Source organism: Salvelinus fontinalis, chromosome 14 (genome assembly GCF_029448725.1).
Source record: "Salvelinus fontinalis isolate EN_2023a chromosome 14, ASM2944872v1, whole genome shotgun sequence".
NCBI classification, from domain to species: Eukaryota; Metazoa; Chordata; class Actinopteri; order Salmoniformes; family Salmonidae; genus Salvelinus; species Salvelinus fontinalis.
In genome coordinates this window covers 54832475-54856249 of record NC_074678.1, presented here as the reverse complement: position 1 = coordinate 54856249, position 23775 = coordinate 54832475, and the positions used below count along the sequence as shown (strand labels likewise).

At 44.0% G+C, this 23775-nt stretch overlaps 1 protein-coding gene across 1 annotated transcript in view; it reads left to right on the top strand.

Moving 5' to 3' along the window:
• Positions 1-22375, top strand: part of mcoln2 (mucolipin TRP cation channel 2) — a 43778-nt gene extending 21403 nt beyond the window's left edge. The window contains exons 12-14 of the mRNA XM_055862318.1: positions 2720-2926; positions 7228-7367; positions 20927-22375. Coding sequence (XP_055718293.1) covers positions 2720-2926; positions 7228-7367; positions 20927-20963 — 384 coding nt within the window. The 3' untranslated portion in view covers positions 20964-22375. The remainder of the gene's footprint in view (positions 1-2719; positions 2927-7227; positions 7368-20926) is intronic.
• The last annotated feature ends 1400 nt before the right edge of the window (positions 22376-23775 follow it).

Below are 23775 nucleotides of genomic sequence, written 5' to 3'. Positions count from 1 at the left end.
GGTGGACTGCAGAATCCTCAAACTAACTTTAACCCGCGTCAAACTACACAGCCACACTTTAGTTGGATTGTCTCCTGTAGTTGGTCTACACATGTTCAAACTATCAAAAGCAATTTCCAATTAACACTTTGCTGGGATTAGGGTTAGGTTCAGGGGATTAGGTTTAGGGTTGGGGTAAATTGACACAGTAGTTAGTATAGTGAACAAAAATATAAACGCAACAGAACCATACATTTATATATATGTTTGTTTTTATTTATTACATTTTTTTACCCCTTTTTCTCCCCGATTTCGTGATATCCAATTCGTAGTTACAGTCTTGTCCCATCGCTGCAACTCCCGTACGGACTCGGGAGAGGCGAAGGTCAAGAGCCATGCGTCTTCCGAAACACAACCCTGCCAAGCCACACTGCTTCTTGACACACTGCTCGCTTAACCCGAAAGCCAGCCGCACCAATGTGTTGAAGGAAACACTGTACAACTGGCGACCGTGTCAGTGTGCATGCACCCGTTCCGCCACAAGAGTTGCTAGAGCGTGATGGGACAAGACCATCCTGGCCGGCCAAACCCTCCCCTAACCCGGACGACGCTGGGCCAATTGTGCACCGCATCATGGGTCTCCTGGTCGCGGCCGGCTGCAACACAGCCGGGATCGAACCAACATGCAACGATTTTACTGAGTTACAGATCTTATAAGGAAATCAGTCAATTGAAATAAATGTATTTGACCCAAATCTATGGATTTCACATGAATTGGCAAGGGTGCAGCCATGAGTGGGCCTGGGAAGCCTACCCACTTGGGGGCCAGGCTCACCCACGGGGGAGTCAGGCCCAGCCATTGAGAATGAGTTTCTCTGTTTCAACCAGTCCGAATACTCCTCAGTTTCCTCAGCTGTCCGGGATGCTGGTCTCAGACAATCCCACAGGTGAAGAAAGCGGATGTGGAGGTCCTGGGCTGGCGTGGTTACACGTGGTCTGCGGTTAGGAGGCTGGTTGGACATACTGCCAAATTCTCTAAAATGATGTTGGAGGTGACTTATGGTTGAGAAATGAACATTCAATTCTCTGGCAACAGCTCTGGTGGACATTCCTGAAGTCAGCATGCCAATTGCACGCTCCCTCAACTTGAGACATCTGTGACAAAATTGCACATTTTAGAGTGGCCTTTTATTGTCCCCAGCACAAGGTGCACCTATGTAATGACCACGCTGTTTAATCAGCTTTTTTTATATGCCACACCTGTCTGATGGATGGATTATCTTGGCCAATGATAAATGCTCACTAATAAGGATGTAAACACATTTGTGCTCAAAATTTGAGATAAATAAGCTTGGACAATTTCTGGGATCTTTTATTTCAGCTTATGAAAACATGGGATCAACTCTTTACATGTTGCATTTATATTTCTGTTTCGTATAGTTTGGGGACTATCCAAATACAGTGTTTCCCTTACAGGTTTACTATCTTAATTTGATCACTCTGTTGTCGCAGAGAATTTTCCTGCAATGCAGGAAATGCAAATTGTAGTATTTAAAAAGGCTTTGAATGTTTGTAATTTCCACATTAAAATGAGAGACTTGATTTATCCTATCAAAAAATGTATCAACCTCTACAAAAATGTCCATTTAATTATAATCCACATAATAGTTCACATTTCCTGTTGCTGCAGATCTAGAAAATGGTCAAATTAAGATAGAACATCTGTGTACTTGTACGCAGTCCAAATAAGGTGTGACCCTATTTTGTCTTCATTAGTTTGACATTTTCCTCTCATACTTTAAGAGTTTTCTGAATGATGGCATGAGTGAAATTATAATATTTGTTGTAACTTTTCTGTAAGGAGGAAGTTTGTTTTAAACAGAGTTTTAGCATAGTTTTAGTACACGCAATGCAATCAAGAGCTGCAGTATCAGATCTCCCATTATTTAAAATGTGGCGGTGCGTTTACTTATAGTGCGTTCGTGTTTGCAAGAGGAAAATGTTGCCCAATATGTGTAAAAATGGCACCAAACTGTCCTCACTGCACGGGTACATTGCAGAGAGGCTGTTCAGATAGATAGATATCGTTAATAGATATTGTATTATCTCTATGATTCAGACTATCCTTGATCACCTCAGTATTCAACTCTGGTGTCTGTTGCAACAAGATGTTCACTCATACTTACAACATGGGTGTGTGTCCCAAATGGCATCCTATTCCCTATATAGTGCACTACTTTTGACTCCCTATGGGCCCTGGTCAAAAGCAGTGCATTATGTAGGAAATGGGGTGCCTTTCGGGATGCAACCATACACTGCAGCCAGGGAAGTTACCATAACATCAACTCATTTAGACATTGTTTACCATTTGCAATAAACAAGGGATGTTACAGAGCTGCCCTCCCACACGTCCCCTACCCTACCTAGGATCTATACCGTCTGTCTGAGTGGGCTGTGCTTAGATGCTATCGCTCTTTGTTTGTAGTGATGTCTCCCCCTGAATCTGACTGTGTTTGTGGGATGTGTGCACTCTTTCCTCTCTCTCCCTCACTCACTCTTTCTCTCTCCTCTCTCTTTTTGCAATCTCTCTCCCATGTTTCTCTCTGTCCATCTCTCTGCTCCTCTCTCTCATTGTCTACGCCTGTCTCTCTCCCCTCTCTACTCGGTCCCCTTCCCTCTGTCATCTCTTGCTTTCTTTCTCCTGCCCCTTCACCCTTCTCTTCTTCTCACTCCATCTCAGTTTGAGGGCCTGAGTCGGGTGGCCGAGAGCCTGTTCTCGCTGGTCAACGGCGACGACATGTACACCACCTTTGCACAGCTGAAGGACAAAAACAGCCTGGTGTGGCTGTTCAGCCGCGTCTACCTCTACTCCTTCATCTCCCTCTTCATCTATATGGTGCTCTCGCTCTTCATCGCCCTCATCACAGACGCCTACGACACCATCAAGGTACTCACTCATACATTTGCTGGTTTGTGTTCAGTTGGCACAAAACGTAAGAAAATGATCTGAAATGGAGTGAAATGGGGAGGTACTATCTGAACGTGCCCAATTAGGAACGCTCACTTTGTTATCCGTTGCAAAACATTCTGAAACATTTTTCTAAGGTGTGGCCTGATGATCATGACCCACAGACCCAGGTATCAGGTCTATATCCCAGACTATACCACCCCAAATCCATAACTATCGTCCAAAAACAGCTTATTGAGATTTGAGGAGGGTTACATATGTAAACGGTCCATATCAGATATGTTTTAATGTCTAGTGAAAATGAGGGGGCCCAGGCACATTATTACACATAATTAATTAAAAGATATTGAATTTAGTCATCAGTGCCCCTTCAAAACAAAATAGTACATGAACAAATATTATACATTATGTGTAATGAGAGAAACAACAATATACGTTGAAAGATTAATCAACTGAGGACCCTTTCATGTGTTAATGAGCAATGGAATTGGAATCGGAAATTGGAATTGGAGATTTTGTCCAGTATGACATTATTTGTTATTCATCCTTTAATGTTCTTTCTATGGGCCCAATTCAGACTTAGTAAATGTCCGCCTTTCCCACGCACGCCTTTCCTATGCACTTTTCAGTAGTTGGTATTCAGACTTACCTTATGCATATGCATAACTGGCTTTGCAGGCGTGTTTCCCTTGCCCGCGAAGGACACATTTTATTAAACAGCTGAAAACCCTCCCACTTGATGGCCAACAGATTTTCTCGTGGAGTTTTCATTCAATAGGGATTTCCGTACATGCATCTAAAGCCACCCCTTTAAATGTGGTATACCTTTTAATTCTAATTTTGTCGAGACTCACTAGAATATATGAAGAGAATGATTCGGAATATTAGGGATCAATGAAAGATAGCCATGTAAATACACACATATTTGTATTCTTTTCAGCGGTAATTGGTAGATTTAAAAATACTCTGATCTTGTATATTATTTAGGGTTAGGAAAGTATTTTTGAAAAAAATAAAAGGGTTTGGAGAACATTTATGTTCAAAATATATTGATGAATCAAGAATGGTGGTTTGATTCATCCTGAAGGTTGCCATATCATTGAAATATTGGAAGGTGAGAAGTGTACAATATGGGTTGAACAGTAGTCCTATAAATCTACCCTAATAATCCTCACTAATCATGGAACTGTGACAATGGTCGAGTCGCCGTGAACCGTGCGCCAGCATCCAGATTGAAACTGCTAAGTACACTGTGTACGAAAAATTAGGAACACCTTTTTATCGACACCAATTTTTCAAAATGCAGTGAAAAGTCTGGGCATATAATTGAAAGATTCTAGCATTAATCAACTCGGCAGGTTTGGGGCTATACTGTCATTTGCATGTAGGCTACAGAAGCATATAGTTTGGGTCTCCAAATTTTAGGGCCAGCATTTCATAAACTTGGTGATATGTTGACAGGCTTCAGTTTGCTGCCGTGTGACGGGTTTGTCTCACATTTGTCTCTGGCGATCATAATGCAAAATAGATCTAAACAATTGTCATATATATTTACAATTCCCTTATCCAAGTGACTTGCTCATTTACGTAGATCTTATTGAGTTGTAAATTGCAGTGTTGTAAATTGCAGGGATGCAGTTCCACTTGGAACCCCAGATTGCTCGATCTTATCGTTTCATTGTGCATGAAGGTGGTCAAATTATGAGGCAATTAAGTCGAGGTCAGAATACAACGTATCTGTAGACACGCCTACGCAACACCTTCATTTCTTTGATCTTCACCCCGAACAAATAGAGGGTGAATAGCATGCTTGCTTTAAGTTCAAGATCAGAATGCATGTAAACAGAGAAGTTTATGAAGAGCAATTAGTGCCTTCAGAAAGTATTCACACCTCTTGACTTTTTCCACATTTTGTGTTACAAAGTGGGATTAAAGTGGATTTAATTGTCATTTTTCTCAACGATCTACAAAAAATACTCTAATGTCAAAGTGGAAGAAAAAATGTGAACATTTGTAAAAAAATAGAACACTAATGTACTGTATCTTGATTAGATACGTATTCAACAGCCTGAGTCAATACATGTTATAATCACCTTTGGCAGTAATTACAGCTGCGAGTCTTTCTGGTTAAGTCTCTAAGAGCTTTGCACACCTGGATTGTACCATATTTGCACATTATTCTTTTTTAAATCCTTAAAGCTCTGCCAAGTTGGTTTTGATCATTGCTAGACAGCCATTTTCATGGCTTAATATAGATTTTCAAGCCAATTTAAGTCAAAACTGTAACTAGGCCACTCAGGAAAATTCAATGTTGTCTTGGTAAGGAACTCCAGTGTATATTTGGCCTTGTGTTTTAGGTTATTGTCCTGCTGAAAGGTGAATTAATCTCCCACTGTGTAAAGATCGTCTAAGGGAGGAGACCAAAACGCAGCGTGGTAAGTGTTCATGCCTTTTAATGAGAAGTGAACACTATGACAAAAATAACAAAGTGATAAACAAAAATCGAACAACACGAAACAGTTCTGTCTGGTACAGACACAAAGACAGAAAACAACTACCCATAAAACACAGGTGGGAAAAGGCTACCTAAGTATGGTTCTCAATTAGAGACAACGATGGACAGCTGCCTCTGATTGAGAACCACACCCGGCCAAACACACAGAAATAAAAAACATAGAACACAAAACATAGAATGCCCACCCCAACTCACGCCCTGACCAAACCAAAATAGAGACATAAAAAGGATCTCTAAGGTCAATGTACCGGTTTTCTTCGGTGGAAGAAGGAGAGGACCAAAGCGCAGTGTGGTAAGTGTCCATAATGTTTAATTAAAGACAATAAACTGAACACTTCCAAATAGAAAACAACAAAAGTGACAACCGAAACAGTTCTATCTGGTGCAGACACACAAAGACTGAAAACAACCACCCACAAAACCCAACACAAAACAGGCTACCTAAATATGGTTCCCAATCAGGGACAACGATTGACAGCTGCCTCTGATTGAGAACCATATCAGGCCAAACACAGAAATAGCAAAACATAGAAATACAAACATAGATTGCCCACCCCAACTCACACCCTGACCATACTAAATAAAGACAAAACAAAGGAAATAAAGGTCAGAACGTGACAGTCAAGTCGTGACACACTGTCTGGTGGAAAGCAGACTGAACCAGGTTTCCCTCTAGGATTTTGCTTTTGCTTAGCTCCATTCCATTTCTTTTTATTCTGAAAAACTACAGTCATTAACGATGACAAGCATACCTATAACATGATGCAGCCACCACTATGCTTGGAAATATGGAGAGTAGTACTCAGTATTGTGTTGTTTTGGATTTGCCCCAAACATAACAATTTGTATGTTTGTTATAAAGGAAATTCCTTTGGCAATTTTTGGGCAGTTTTACTTTAGTGCCTTGTTGCAAACAGGACGCATGTTTTGGAATAATTTTCACTGTCAATTTGGTTAGTATTGTGGAGTAGCTACAATGTTGTTGATCCATCCTCATTCTTCTCCTATCACAGCCATTAAACTCTGTAACTGTTTAAAAGTCACCATTGGCCTCATGGTGAAATCCCTGAGCGGGTTCCTCCTTCTCCGGAAACTGAGTTAGGATGGATGCCTCTCTTTGTAGTGGCTGGGTGTGTTGATACACCATCCTAAGTGTAATTGATAACTTCACCATGCTCAAAGGGATATTTCAAGTCAGCTTTTTTACCCATCTCCCAATAGGTGCCCTTATTTGTGAAGTATTGGAAAACCTCTCTGGTCTTTGTGGTTGAATCTGTTCGAATTTCACTGCTCGACTGAGACCATACAGATAATTGTATGTGTGGGGTACAGAAATAAGGTAGTCATTAAAAAATTATGTTAAACACTTAAACACTTAGCATTTATGCATGCTTAACTATTATTGCACACATAGTGAGTCCATGCAACTTATTATGTGACTTGTTTACCTTGCCATAACAAAGGGGTAAAATACTTATTGACTCAAGACATTTCAGCTTTTCATTTTTAATTAACTTGTAAACATAAAAAAATATATAATTCCTCTTCGACATTATGGGGTATTGTGTGTAAGCCAGTGATAATAAAACATCTGAATTTAATCCATTTTAAATTCAGGCTGTAACACAACAAAATGTGGAAAAAGTCAAGGGGTGTGAATACCTTCTGAAGGCTCTTTCCATTTATGCGTGCTTAATTCGGGTCGGAATTCCCCCCTATGTGAATTCAGTTGTCTCATAGTACTTTTATTCTACCCTACCGACAGAACTACCAGAAGAATGGTTTCCCCATGACAGACCTGCAGAGGTTCCTGAGAGAGCAGAAGGATTTCCCCCCCAGTGAGGAGGGCAGCGAGATGGACACAGAGATTGGAATGGGACACCCAGCGCTGTGCTGTTGCAGACGGTACAGTAACGTTAAAATAGCATTACCCCATATAATTAAAATTAGTATAACAGACAATCTCATTTTAAGCAAAGTTCCATTTTATGATGATGGTAGTATAGTTTGTTAAGGTATATGGCACGTTATTATGACATGTCATATAGTATGGCTATGTAATATTTGTATTTAATCCCCTAGAGTCGATGTCCGCGCCCCCTCAGAAATGTAATTAGAATAATAAACATCCCCATCAAAATTTGTCAGTTTCATCTAGAGATATCAGTTTCCGCATCAGAGACATTCATCTGTGCTGAAAGGTGGCAGAGCTAGAGCAGTGTGTGTCAGACCATGAGACATCCCGAAAACGTATGTTGTCCGAACGGTTTAGCTTACAAACTATTATGACCCCTCTATGGAAAGATGAGACTCTCACGAATATGAAATAAAGAAAGAATATGACAATTTTATGAGTGGTAAAATTGCGTGACACGATTGCATTTTAGAACCCCGCTACCCCCATTTTAGGCAAATTCGTTCCGCATGGCCCACTGCCCTGGGTGTGGTTTGCTCATTTTCGACCATTCCATTGATCCTAATGAGGAAATCTACACCCACCCGGGGCACCGGGCCAGACAAAATTTACTCGTCCATTGATTCAATAGTTATGTTATCGATATTAACGGAGCTTATATTCTTTCTATTTCTATAAAGAATTTGCAGCCGCAATTTAGATAATGAATACACTGAATGTCCAAAGTATTAGGAACACCTTCCCAATATTGATTTGCACCCCCTTTTGATCATGTGCATGTCCAAATATGAATGATGTCTGGAATCCGACACAGTTTCACTGGAATGATCAAACGGCAAGAGTCAAACAAACGTCAACCCACAAAATGTCAATAGCTTGTATATGCATGGTTTAGCTGAGACACATTTTTTGATAGGTAGGCTGGTAGTCTTTTTCTGAAATTATTTTCACCTGATTTATAGTATGCCTGTCTTAACTGAAGTGGTACTCACAACTTTCATTAGCTAGCTAAGTTTAGCATGCTAGCTAGTTACACTGACAGCTGTCAGTCAGTACCCTATTTGCTGATATTTCCCTGCTACACGTGGAAATCACCACAACGTTCCCACCTCCAATTGCCAAATATGTATTAGCAGCCTGCGTCAGTCTTTGAGGTGGAACCTAAATGCTCTAGGACGGGAATTACTCAAAATAGGTGCGGCAACTTCCTCTGAGTTGGGCCTTTAACCATTTAGCTGGTTAGTCCAAAACAAATCAATAACAACCTGGTTGGGATTGGGAAGACTGTTCATTTCTACACATTTTTCAGTGTTAGTTTTCCATCCATATGCAACAACTTCAATCACCATTGTCTCTCCCACATGACTGCTCTTACGTGAAAAGCATGTGTAATTTCCCTTCGAAACAGTTTCTATCAATCTCTGTCATCTAGGGCAGAGCGCAGCCGATGTGGAGTTTCCACCACGCTGAGGTTTAGCCTAGCCCTTTGTGGCCTGAGAAATGAAATTAGTGGTGGGAGAAATGTGGACACACCCAGCGATGTGCTGATTACAGAGGAACCAAGGGTTATATGCTGGGAAGAGACTTCACCCTTTGGCTGCTCTGTGCCCTGAGATAAACAACAGCATTGAGTTTGAGTCCCAAATGGCACCCTTTTCCATATATAGTGCACTACATTTGACCAGGGCCCATAGGGCTCTGGTAAAAACTAGTGCACTATGTAGGGAATAGGTCAAATTAACCAGTGTCATACTGGCTATGTGTTAGCCTGGTCCCAGATCTGTGTGTGCGGTCTTGCCAAACACTGGCGTGACAATGACCATAGGAATTTTCTAAACAGCACAAAGAGATCAGGGACCAGGCTAGATATGTGTGCCACTATATGATTCACTGATGATGTCTGGAAAGCAACAGCTCGTGCTGGTCAACAAATGATGACCATTTCAAGGTCTCTGTGTCTTCTGTTGTGTTTATTTGCAGTAAGCATGTGTTTGAATCTGTGGACAGTATGTGCGTGTGGAAGGAGTGGCGTTCTCGAAATAAATTCATTTTGAAGTGCATTTATTCTAAGTATTTATAGAGCAAGTTGTGTTCGTATTTCCTTATTTTATTTAATAATTTACCAAACATTCCAGTTTCTAGATACTGTATTTCCCATTATTTTCAACCAATTGCAGTCATGTGTTAATTATTAAGTGTTACTTGATTTCTATTGGTCCAGTTGATGGAAGTGGTTAATTGACAAAAGTGTTTCAGCTCAGTAATTGGCTCACCTGCCATGTTAAAAATAGGTGTGTCTTGTATATTGGATTCCATAAAAATGTGATGCCTAGTGATGGCGTGAGTAACTACTGGAAGCGTTGTTGAATCCAATGGGTTGCTTTAACATTAGCTAGCATGTGTAACGGCAGCCTTCCTCCTCTTCGTCTGAAGAGGAGGTGTAACAGGGATCGGACCAAGACGCAGCGTAGCTCGTGTTCAACATGTTTAATTACAAACGAAACTGTGAACACTTACAAAATAACAAAACGTGGCAAACCGAAACAGCCCTATCTGGTGCAGAGAAAACACAGAGACAGGAAACAACCACCCACAATCCCCAACACAAAACAAGCCACCTATATATGATTCCCAATCAGAGACAACACAAAACATCTGCCTCTGATTGAGAACCACATTAGGCCAAACATAGAAACGGACAAACAAGACACACAACATAGTATGCCCACCCAGCTCACGTCCTGACCAACACTAAAACAAGCAAAACACACAAGAACTATGGTCAGAACGTGACAGTACCCTCCTCCTGAGGTGCGGACTCCGAACGCACCCCCTAAAACTCAAGGGGAGGGTCTGGGTGGGCATCTGTCCACGGTGGCGGCTCCGGCGCAGGACGAGGCCACCACTCCACCATTGTCTTTGTCCCCCTCCTTAGCGTACTTTGAGTGGCGACCCTCGCCCCCGACCTTGGCCTAGGAATCTTCACCAAGGTCCCCACTAGATTGAGGAGACAGCTCAGGACAGAGAGGTAGCTCAGGACAGAGAGGTAGCTCAGGACAGAGAGGCAGCTCAGGACAGAGAGGTAGCTCAGGACAGAGAGGTAGCTCCGGACTGAAGGGCAGCTCTGGACTGAGGGGCAGCTCCGGACTGAGGGGCAGCTCCGGACTGAGGGGCAGCTCCGGACTAATGGCAGCTCCGGACTGAGGGGCAGCTCCGGACTGAGGGGCAGCGCCTGACTGAGGGGCAGCGCCTGACTGGAGGGCAGCTCATGACTGGAGGGCAGCTCATGACTGGAGGGCGGCTCATGACTGGCGGGCGGCTCATGACTGGCGAGCGGCTCTGGCAGCTCCTGACTGGCGGGCGGCTCTGGCAGCTCCTGACTGGCGGGTGGCTCTGACAGCTCCTGACTGGCGGGCGGCTCTGGCGGCTCCTGACTGGCAGGCGGCTCTGGCGGCTCCTGACTGGCGGGCGGCTCTGGCGGCTCCTGACTGACGGGCGGCTCTAATGGCTCGGGACAGACGGGCGGCTCTGACGGCTCGGGACAGACGGGCGGCTCAGATGGCGCTGGGCAGGCGGGCAGCTCAGATGGCGCTGGGCAGGCAGGCAGCTCAGATGACGCTGGGCAGGCAGGCAGCTCAGATGGCGCTGGGCAGGCAGGCAGCTCCGACGGCGCTGGGCAGGCAGGCAGCTCCGACGGCCCTGGGCAGGCAGGCAGCTCAGATGGCGCTGGACAGGCAGGCAGCTCAGGCGGCGCTGGGCAGGCAGGCAGTGCAGGCAGCGTTGGACAGACGGCCGACTCTGACCTGCTGAGGCGCACAGTAGGCCTGGTGCGTGGTGCCGGAACTGGTGGTACCGGACTGGAGACACGCACCTCAAGGCTAGTGCGGGGAGCAGGAACAGGGCACACTGGACTCTCGAGGCGCACTATAGGCCTGGTGCGTGGTCCCGGCACTGGTGGTACCGGGCTGAGGGCACCCACCTCAGGGCGAGTGTGGGGAGAAGGAACAGTGCGTACAGGGCTCTGGATACGCACAGTAGGCTTGGTGCGTGGTGCTGGAACTGGAGGTACTGGGCTGGAGACACGCACCACAGGGAGAGTGCGTGGAGGAGGAACAGGGCTCTGGAGACGCACTGGAAGCCTGGTGCGTGGTGTAGGCACTGGTGGTACTGGGCTAGGGCGGGGAGGTGGCGCCGGATAGACCGGACCGTGAAGGCGTACAGGAGCTCTTAAGCACCTAGTCTGCCCAACCTTACCTGGTTTAATGCTCCCCGTAGCCCGACCAATGCGGGGAGGTGGAATAACCCGCACTGGGCTGTGTTGGCGAACCGGGGACACCATACGTAAGGCTGGTGCCATGTACACCGGCCCGAGGAGACGCACTGGAGACCAGATGTGTTGAGCCGGCTTCATGGCACCTGGCTCGATGCCCACTCTAGCCCGGCCGATACGTGGAGCTGGAATGTACCGCACCGGGCTAAGCACACGTACAGGAGACACCGTGCGCTTTTCCCGCATAACACGGTGTCTGCCCGTACTCCCGCTCTCCACGGTAAGCATAGGAAGTGGGCGCAGGTTTCCTATCTGACTTCGCCACACTCCTCTTTAGCCCCCCCCAAGACATTTTTGGGGTTTCTTCTCGGGCTTCCAGCCACGCTTCCGTGCTGCCTCCTCATACCACCGCTCCTGGGCTTTAGCTGCCTCCATCTCTACACGAGAGCGGCGATATTCTCCAATGTTAGCCCAGTGTCCTTTACCCTCCAGAATTTCCTCCCATGTCCAGGAGTCCTGTGTAGTGGGCCGCTGCTGCTGCTGTCGCTGCTGCCCAATGCTACGCTGCTTGGTCCGAGATTGGTGGGTGGTTCTGTAACGGCAGCCTTCCTCCTCTTCGTCTGAAGAGGAGGTATAACAGGGATCGGACTAAAACGCAGCGTAGCTCGTGTTCAACATGTTTAATTACAAACGAAACTGTGAACACTTACAACAATTACAAAATAACAAAACGTGGCAAACCGAAACAGCCCTATCTGGTGCAGAGAAAACACAGAGACAGGAAACAACCACCCACAATCCCCAACACAAAACAAGCCACCTATATATGATTCCCAATCAGAGACAACACAAAACATCTGCCTCTGATTGAGAATCATATTAGGCCAAACATAGAAACGGACAAACAAGACACACAACATAGAATGCCCACCCAGCTGACGTCCTGACCAACACTAAAACAAGCAAAACACACAAGAACTATGGTCAGAACGTGACAGCATGCTGATGAAAACGGCAGTTCAATTAAAGACTAGCATTATTTCAATCTTCTCTATGTATTATTTTGGATAATGGGATAATTAGGTGTACAGTGCCCTCTCCCATCCCTGGATTGAGCTATGTTTTCTGAGCCATATCTCTCGCTGGCTAAATGGCATCCTGATCATGGCAGCCTGCCGTTAAGACTTTACAGGGAAGATGAAATTACAGTGACCGTAAGGTCTGAATCTTTAGGCTAAATCCCCCCCCAAAAAAAATAAATAGTACAGTACAATTGACTAATATTTGAATAATTATGTGTAAACATATCGCCATGGTGGAACTTGCACTCATGTAGTTGTGAAATTGCCAGCCAACCCAAAAACTAAGGAGCAGCAATTCAGGCATTCTTGAAAGTCAGGACATTCCTTGTTCTGCAAAGAAACATTATCTTCAAAAGTATTCGGCCCCAAAAAAAAGTGTCAATTTTTCACAAAGGAAGTTAGACACTCTTGTCGAACGGCTCCAATTACACGCCACTTTTTTTCTTCTCTTTCTTTTTTTGACATCGCTTTTGTTGAATACACCTGGGTCAATGGAAACCTTAATGTGAAACCCCAGCAGCATATCTGTGACTCTTGGAATGCAAAAGCTAGTTTTGGTCAGCAAATGGCCATTTCAAGGTCTCTGTTTTGATTAATTTGCAGTATAGCATGTTTGACTCATTGGGAGGCTTGTTTGTATCTGCCACTCTCAGCACTTGCTTGGAAACCAACAGTTAGTGCTGGTCAACAGATGGCCAGTTCAAGGTCTGTCTGTGTTGCATATAGACGGGTTAGCTGAGAACATCATGAATGATGTGCGTTATGATTCTAGATGGTCAGAAAGCTAGCAACAATGACAAGATGCTTCCATGTGGGGAATCATAGGTGGCTCGTTTTTAGCTCATGTCTTGTTATTGATACTATGTAGGGCCTCGCAATACTCGTTAGTATTGTGGCAAGGAAACAAACTGCCTTAATGTTAGAAAAGAACATAATGTTGTCATCCAGCGTCACATTTATATTTTACATGCAAGCAGGTTAAGGATGAAAGAGTTTGGTCTGATTCGTGTTGTCAGTTTTGGCATGGAAAAAAATATCGATACAGCGAAAGTCCCGGCCTTAAATACCGTGTCTTGTTTTGACTCTTGTCACGTCTATGCTAAAATGACAAATTCGCTAGCTAACCAACAACTGTAATGATGTATTTGAGACAAGTGCTTTTTATGCATGTTTTCACTAAAGGTTTTGAGGAAATATAGTTAACATGCTAACACTCCTTTGACATTTGGAAGGATTACAAGCTCTTTGATGAGGGGAGAGTTATGTTGGTTCTCTTATGCATTGACAGTTTATTCTCCCACCTGAATGACTATTTGGATTTAGGTTTTAGTGATTTCTCAATTGCTCTGAGATTTACCAAGTGTTTTTTGTTTTTTTACAGATGCTTTTTAAATCTTGTTTGCCCCCTTTTTAATCACTTGTTTATACATGTGAACACTTTATTGTGCTGAAGTCTTTTTAAACAACACTAACAACACTAACGCGGTTCGCTTGGCCTTTCAGCCTATAAATACCTGCTAGACAATGTTGCCGAGCGTCCACTATAGCATATGCATCAGATGCATATCAACCCGCAAACATAAGCACCAACGCTTGATAAATGGTGCATAAAGGATTAATTAAGAAATATTGTGGAAATGTTTTGTGAAGTCACATGCGCCATTATCCATTTATATTGCCCATTCATCCACTGATGACAGAAAACCATATTTTAATTGTATTATACAAGTTTTTGCTTTGATTTCTATGTACCTTATCAAACATCTCCGAGTAGGAGTGCTGATTTAGGATAAGTTTTGCCTTTTAGATCCTTGATCAGCACTCTGAAATGCTTGATACATATAGCCACTTGTGTAACTCCACTGAGCTGTGTTATCACATGAACAACAAGCGTTATCAGTGAGATATGGACTGTGGGAGCTTACGCAGTAACCTCATGTCATGCCAACTGTTAAAAGTGGACTTATAAGGCTAAGAGTGCAGGGTCACTGATCTATGTGTTATTTCTTACATTGTTACCCCAGGAAATATTAGGTTATATTACATACAGTCGGGAAGAACTATTGGATATAAGAGCAACGTCAACTCACCAACATTACGACCAGGAATACGACTTTCCCGAAGCGGATCCCCTATTTGGTCCACCACCCAGGACAATGGATCGGATCCCACCCGGCGACCCAAAACAACGGCGCCGCAGAAGGGGCAGACGGCGCGGTCTTCTGGTCAGGCTCCGTATACGGGCACATCGCGCACCGCTCCCAAGCATACTACTCGCCAATGTCCAGTCTCTTGACAACAAGGTGGACGAAATCCGAGCAAGGGTTGCCTTCCAGAGAGACATCAGAGATTGTAACATTCTCTGTTAAACGGAAACATGGCTCACTCGGGATAGAGTCGGTACAGCCACCTGGCTTCTTCACGCATCGCGCCGACAGAAACAAACATCTCTCTGGTAAGAAGAAGTGCGGGGGTGTATGCCTTATGATTAACGAGACGTGGTGTGATCATAACAACATACAGGAACTGAAGTCCTTTTGTTCACCTGACTTAGAATTCCTTCCAATCAAATGCAGACCGCATTATCTACCAAGAGAATTCTCTATGATCATAATCACAGTCGTGTATATCCCGCCCAAGCAGACACATCGACGGCCCTGAAAGAACTTAATTTGACTCTATGTAAACTGGAAACCACAAATTTATTGTAGCAGGGAAATTGAACAAGGCTAATCTGAAAACAAGGCTCCCTAAATTTTATCAGCATATCGACTGCGGACCCGGGCTGGCAAAACTCTGGATCATTGTTATTCTAACTTCCGCGAAGCATACAAGCCCTCCCCTGCCCTCCTTTTGGAAAATCTGACCACGACTCCATTTTGTTGCTCCCAGCCTATAGACAGAAACTTAAACAGGAAGCGCCCGTGCTCAGGTCTGTTCAACGCTGGTCCAACCAAACGGATTCCACGCTCCAAGATTGCTTCGATCACGTGGACTGGGATATGTTCCGCATAGTGTCGGACAATAACATTGATGAATACGCGGATTTGGTGACCGAGTTTATTAGCAAGTGCATCGGTGATGTTATACCCACAGCGTCTATTAAAACATTCCCCAACCAGAAACCGTGGATTGATGGCAGCATTCGCGCAAAACTGAAAGCGCAAACCACTGCTTTTAATCAGGGCAAGGTGACCGGAAACATGACCGAATACAAATAGTGTAGCTATTCCCTCCACAAGGCAATCAAACAAGCTAAGCGTAAGTATAGAGACAAAGTAGAGTCGCAATTCAACGGCTCACACACGAGAGGTATGTGGCAGGATCTACAGTCAATCACAAACTATAAAACCAGCCCCGTCGCGGACAACGATGTCTTGCTCCTACACAAACAAACAACTTTGCTCGCTTTGAGGACAATACAGTGCCACTGACACGGCCCGCAACTTAAACCTGCGGGCTCTCCTTCACTGCAGCCAACTTGAGTAAAACATTTAAACGTGTTAACCCTCGCAAGGCTGCCGGCCCAGACGGCATCCCCAGCCGCGTCCTCAGAGCATGCGCAGACCAGCTGGCTGGAGTGTTTATGGACATATTTAATCAATCCTTATCTGTTGGTTGTTCCCACATGCTTCAAGAGGGCCACCATTGTTCCTGTTCCCAAGAAAGCTAAGGTAACTGAGCTAAATGACTATCGCCCCGTAGCACTCACTTCCGTCATCATGAAGTGCTTTGAGAGACTATTCAAGGACCTGATCACCTCCACCCTACCTGACACCCTAAACCCACTCCAATTTTCTTACCGCCCCAATAGGTCCACAGACGACGCAATCGCAATTACACTGCCCTAACCTATCTGGATAAGAGGAATACCTATGTAAGAATGCTGTTCATCGACTACAGCTCAGCATTTAACACCATAGTACCCTCAACTCGCCATCAAGCTCGAGACCCTGGGTCTCGAGCCCGCCCTGTGCAACTGGGTCCTGGACTTCCTGACAGGCCGCCCCCAGGTGGTGAGGGTAGGTAACAACATCACCCCGCTGATCCTCAACACTGGGGCCCCACAAGGGTGCGTTCTCAGCCCTCTCCTGTACTCCCTGTTCACCCATGACTGCATGGCCATGCACGCCTCCAACTTAATCATCAAGTTTGCAGACGACACTACAGTGGTAGGCTTGATTACCAACAACGACGAGACGGCCTACAGGGAGGAAGTGAGGGCCCTCAGAGTGCGGTGTCAGGAGAATAACCTCACACTCAATGTCAACAAAACAAAGGAGATGATCGTGGACTTCAGGAGACAGCAGAGGGAGCAGCCCCCTATCCACATCGACGGGACAGTAGTGAAGAAGGTGGAAAGTTTTAAGTTCCTCGGTGTACACATCACTCACAAACTGAAATGGTCCACCCACACAGACAGCGTGGTGAAGAAGGCGCAGCAGCGCCTCTTCAACCTCAGGAGGCTAAAGAAATTTGGCTTGTCACCAGAAACACTCAAACTTTTACAGATGCACAATCGGGAGCATCCTGTCGGGCTGTATCACCGCCTGGTACGGCAACTACTCCGCCCACAACCGTAAGGTTCTCCAGAGGGTAGTGAGGTCTACACAACGCATCACCGGGGGCAGACTACCTGCCCTCCAGGACACCTACACCACCCGACGTCACATGAAGGCCAAAAAGATCGTCAAGGACAACAACCACCCAGGCCACTGCCTGTTCACCCCGCTATCATCCAGAAGGCGAGGTCAGTACAGGTGTATCAAAACGGGGACCGAGAGACTGAAAAACAGCTTCTATCTCAAGGCCATCAGACTGTTAAACAGCCATTGCTAACATTGCGTGGCTGCTGCCAACATACTAACTCATCTCTAGCCACTTTAATAATTTAAAAAATGGATGTAATAAATGTATCACTAGCCACTTTAAACAATGCCACGTTATATAATGTTTACATACCCAACATTACTCTTCTCATATGTATATACTGTACTCTATACCGTCTACTGCATCTTGCCTATGCCGTTCGGCCATCGCTCATTCATATATCTTTATGCACATATTCTTATTCATTCCTTTACACGTGTGTGTTTAAGGTAGTTGTGAAATTGTTAGGTTAGATTACTTGTTAGATATTATTGCATGGTCGGAACTAGAAGCACAAGCACACCTTTAACATCTGACTGATTCCCGAGATCGTTTCCTGACATTTATATCCAAGAGGATTTCAAATAAAACATCTTAAGCATGTACAAATGAAAATAAAACTTCTGGCTACAGAAAACAACCAAACACAGTAACAGACACCAGAGAAACCCGCCCCTCCCCACTGCTTCCCCAAATGAAGCACTGTTCTCTCATGTAAATGAGGACCGCCGGGCATGATAGCTAGAATAGACAAATTAATACGTTACTGCTTATGAATCAACATAAAATCCACTGTTTGCTCAGTCAATATCCCAGAAATATGTGGCGAGTGATTTCACCTTTGCAGAGGGTTTGTTGTAGTTTTGATGAGTAGGTTGCAGCCTCTTCGGGTTTGGTGAAAACTCTTGTCATGCCGTTGTGATGAATATGCAGCTTTTCTGGGAAACGCAGGCTGTATTTCACCTCCCCCTCTCTCATGGTCTGCATGACATCTTGGAATGCGTGCTGCTGCGCCTTCACCTCCATGGTGTCGTCGGGGAAAATGAAAACCTTTTGGCCTTTGTATTCCATAGCTCGCTGATGAGCTCCTTTTCCTGAATTTGATTTACCCTTGCTATTATGGTGCACGGCTTGGCACCTAGTGAGGGCTTCACCTGCAGAGAGTGGTGTGTACGGTCAATGAAGTGCTTTGGGAAGTTGTCATTGGCCAGCAGCTTGGGAATGAGCTTGGACACGAACTCTGTGGGTTACCTTGTTCTTCGTCCTCCCAAATGCAAACAAGTCTGCTGTTCAGCCTGCAACTCCTGCTTTCTAAGTCGAGAACCTGGGCTTGGAGCGCCTTAATTTAAAAAAAGCTGCGGGCAGGTGGTTTCCAGGCCTCCAATCCGGGTGTCATTGTCAGACAGCCTCATCGGCTGTGTCCATGCGGCTCTTCAGTTCGACCTGTGCTGTCTTTAGGGACTCAAACTTTGTTTCGAGCCTGTCAAAATGATCGTTGATAGTTTTTATTACAGCCTTCGAATTTGTTCATTGCCGTGGCAGAATCTTGTTGCTGGGTGTCTGAAGTGTTGTCAGTACTCAAACTGGCGCTAGTTGCTGCTTGTTGTGACTGGGCCTTTGTAGACTTTCCGTTAGCGGTTCTGTTGATTTTCGTCACCATTCTTCACTTCATCGCTGCTAGTTAAAACTTCTTATGGGCAGGTGGGACGGTAGTGTCCCACCTGGCCAACATCCGGTGAAATTGCAGAGCGAAAAATTCTAACTACAGAATTCTAAATATTTAACTTTCATAAAATGACAAGTGTAATACATCAAAATAAAGCTTAGCTTCGTGTTAATCCAGCCGCTGTGTCAGATTTCAAAAAGGATCTATCTGAGGACAGCGCCCCGCATACAAAAGCATGAAAAACATATTTCAACCAGGCAGGTGGCCACGAAAGTCAGAAATAGCGATATAAAAAATGCCTTACCTTTGATCTTCTTCTGTTGGCACTCCAAAAGGTCCCAGATACATCACAAATGGTCCTTTTGTTCGATAATGTCCTTCTTTATATCCATAAAAACTCAGTTTAGCTGGCACGCTTCAGTCAATAATCCACCCAGTTTCCCTCCATCAAAATGCAAAAATAAATGAATCCCAAACGTTACTAATAAACTTTTCCAAACAAGTCAAACAATGTTTATAATCAAACCTTAGGTACCCAAATACGTAAATAAATGATACAATTTAAGACGTAGAATTGTTATTGTCTTTACCGGAGAAAAATACCAAAGAACGCGCTCCCTTCCACGCGCTTGGAGACACTACAGCCAAAATGGGAGCCACCTAGAAAAACGACCATTCCTGGCTCATTTTTCCAAAAAACAGAAAACTCTTTCTAAAGACTGTTGACATCTAGTGGAAGCACTAGGAACTGTAATCTGGGAGGATTTCACCTTATAATAAAAGTGACAGCCATTGAAAACAGTGGTAGGCTGAAAAAAAAAATGTTGGGGGGGGTGGTTTGTCCTCTGGGTTTCGCCTGCCATATCAATTCTGTTATACTCACAGACATAATTTTAACAGTTTTAGAAACTTTTGAGTGTTTTTAAAATGTTCTACATTCGAACTTTCAGGGACTACATCCAAATGCCACGCTATTCCCTACATAGTGCCACGTTATTCCCTACATAGCACTACAAATGGAATAGCGTGGCATTTGGAATGCAAACACAAAGCTTTAAGTTTTACCAGACAACCTAGGGTCCATACTTGTGAACATTAGAAAAAGTTTCAGTTTAACCTGGACCTACATTGTAGTTGGTCCCATCCGATAACCTGCCACGTGTTAGCCCTATGCCAACCTCACCAGCAGACAATGATTATTTCCTGTAACAACAAATTCTGCATCAGCTTATCAAAGATCTTAAACTTTATATCCACCAACAAATTACATTTCTTAAAATAGGTCCTTGGTCACCAGAGGGATATTTAACCTCAAAATTCAAGGTTTACTTTTGTTCCTCTTGGTCTGTCTCAAGTATAGAGTGCCAACATTGCGTGATGATGATAATGCATCCTTGACTAGGCTACTAATGTTAGACACAATTCAAAAGGCACGTTTTCTCATATGTCAAAATCCTACACTTTTGCTCATCTGTTGTGCACACATCCATGTGCTTTTACAGAAAATCAGTCAATGCAACAAGTTTATTGTACATTGTAAAAAAATAAAAGCTGAAGAGCCATATGGACTTGTCATATAGATGTCATGACGTACCATCAACATAATTACTTCCTGGTGGCAAACTTAGCTAATGCAGTTGCCTGAAATGACAGTGCTCATTAACCATGGGTTCGAGCTCCCCTCATGTCAAGCATTTTTGGTAAGGGAAACACTGCTTGTCCTCTGTTCAATGAGACAAAGTCGATAATTATAAAACATTGTACATGTAAGGGTAGCCTAATGTGGTTTTTCCCTATGGGTGATTGAAGCTAGTAAAAGATTTGCTGGAATGACCGTCAACTTTTTTTGTTTGGGATTATGACTGGATTGTTCTGTTTCAGGGCTCCAAGCAATGATGACATCATACTCATCAGCTGACAGCAGCCACACCTGGGAATGTTGGGAGAAGAGAATGATTCTGGAAATTGGGAACCCGGACCTCTGAAATAGAAATGGAAATACTGTTCAATAATATTTGGGACCATGCAGGTTTTTATAGGCAGAGTTTATATATTTTCCACAGGGGAGCAAATGTGGAATATAAGTGCCAAATAAAGTTCTTTATATTGCCTTTTAAACATTAAACTAAAAGCCATGTACGATATCTGCTGGCTCAGAGCCAGCGGCTCTGTATTAGCAAAGAGAAGGAAAATATTGAAAAGCTAGAATCATTAATTGAAACAATAAGTGGCCACTCCACCTCTGAGGAATGGTCCTGGAGAAATGTAACAACTCTCAAATTCATAGAGGGAGCTATGTATGCAAGGACTAACCATCATGATATCAAAATTATAGTTAACTATGTTTTGATGCTATACAGTGTTTTACTTTGTTTACAAACATTGGCGTAACAAAACAAGCTCAGGGTGCTCAGGGTGCAAAACAGGCTCAGGGTGCTGTCACTCATAGGGAGACTACGTCGCCAGCAAAAGCCCATCTTCAGTGCTCCATTGATTTACAGTAGAAGCAAACAGAGACCAGAGCTTGTCGTTTCCAATCGGAACAAATTAATTATAGTGGGTAGTGTCGTAGCTGAATCAGAATTAGTTAGGTAACATAGATAAATAAGATGTTTTATTTACTTTCATAATATGCTTATGTGAGATACTTGTCATTAGAATGTCTATTTTTGGACTATACTGTTGGCAGTTTCATTTTCCTTTCTTCTCTAAGGAAAAGTCACTTGGGGCCCAGAGAGGGGAGAGGTCAGGCTTGTCAATTACATGTCTGGTAATATGCAGACTATCAGAATGGAACATTGTCTTCATATGTGAACAGAATGGAACATTGTCTTCATATGTGAATGTATCTGTTAAACCATGTGAAGGGATGATTAAGGGGGAACCAATTATCTCTTGGCTCCACAATGTCTGTGCACAAGTCACTCCCCTCAGTGAGCTTGTCCAGGAGTGGGGAGAAGAGGGGTTGTATTTGAGATGGGTGTATCTAGAATTGACAATTGATATATGCCATTGGATGAGGTAATGTTTTGGTACTATGAAGTACCAAGAACGAGATTAGAAGCTCGTCTTAGAGAGCAAAATGAACGATAATTTATAGCTAATGCTATCTGGCTATGGGATACTCCTCTCTCAAGTAAAAGGCCCTTTGTGAAGTTCCTAAGATCTGTGGTTAGTCATGTGAGTTGAGAGGGGTGTATCTTGGCTATAAAAGATACTAAGTATTCTTTTGTAAGCACTCTCAGAACTCATTTATAGACACTGAATTGATCTGAGAGTCAAAGGGCTATGGTGAAGCTCATATAATTAAAGATGAAGTTTAAAATATAACTCTGACTTGTGTGTGGTTTGTAAACCCTCTTCATTTATTAATACAGGAAATTACCACGACAGTAGAACAAGCAAGGAGGTGGGCAGAGCCAAGCATGAGCTAGTGAGATTCTATTTATTTGCACATTTCCGTGTGGTGCCAAGACAACAGCTCTCCCTCAACCTGTTCAAGACAAAGGAGTTGATTGTGGACTACAGGAAAAGGCGGACCGAACACGCCCCCATTCTCATCGACGGGGCTGTAGTGGAGCGGGTTGAGCGCTTCAAGTTCCTTGGTGTCCACATCACCAACAAACTAACATGGTCCAAACACACCAAGACAGTCGTGAAGAGGGCACAACAAAACCTATTCCCCCTCAGGAGACTGAAAAGATTTGGCATGGGTCCTCAGATCCTCAAAAGGTTCAACAGTTGCACCATCGAGAGCATCCTGACTGGTTGCATCAATGCCTGGTATGGCAACTGCTCGGCCTCCGACCGCAAAGGAACTAGAGAGGGTAGTGTGTACGGCCCAGTACATCACTGGGGCCAAATTTCCTGCCATCCATGACCTCTATACCAGGTGGTGTCAGTGGAAGGCCCTAAAAATTGTCAAACTCCAGCCACCCTAGTCATACTGTTCTCTCTGCTACTGCACGTTAAGTGGTACCGGAGCGCCAAGTCTAGATCTAGGTAAACAGCTTCTACCCCCAAGCCATAAGACTCCTGAACATCCAATCAAATGGCTACCCAGACTATTTGCATTAACCCCCCCACCCCGCACATTGGCTCTGTACCGGTACCCCCTGTATATAGTCTCTGTGTTATTTTACTGCTGCTCTTAACTACTTGTTACTTGTATTTCTTATTCATATTTTTTAAACTGCATTGTTGGTTAGGGGCTTGTAAGTAAGTATTTCACTGTAAGGTCTACACCTGTTGTATACGGCGCATGTGAATAATACAATTCTGAAGTGCATGTGTACAATAATTGAATTTGCCCCTTGCATGCCTTCTAAACAATGTAATTTTTGGAAACTTTGGCAAATACAGTCCACACTGTTTTATTACAGATTCTAGTTTTGGAAACAAAACTGTATGGCGATCAAATGTTTCATCGATGAGAAAATGAGCTGTCAACTGCTGGCAACTGGGCTTCCTCTCATCACCATATTTGGTAGTGAGTGGAAACACTAACTGGATGCTTCACATTTAAACATCCGGTAAAATATCTGGCTCTTTGTTCTATCTGTAGTAGATGTGGCCTCCCAAGAAGGCTCATTGTCATTGGCCACAGATAAGTCAACCTCTTATGCCCGGTAACATTGTTTGGACTGATGGGATAACTTCATAACTAGGTTTACCACGCACAGTTACCACGTCTTCAAGCTAGGTAGCTTAGCTAGATAAAACATGTCGAC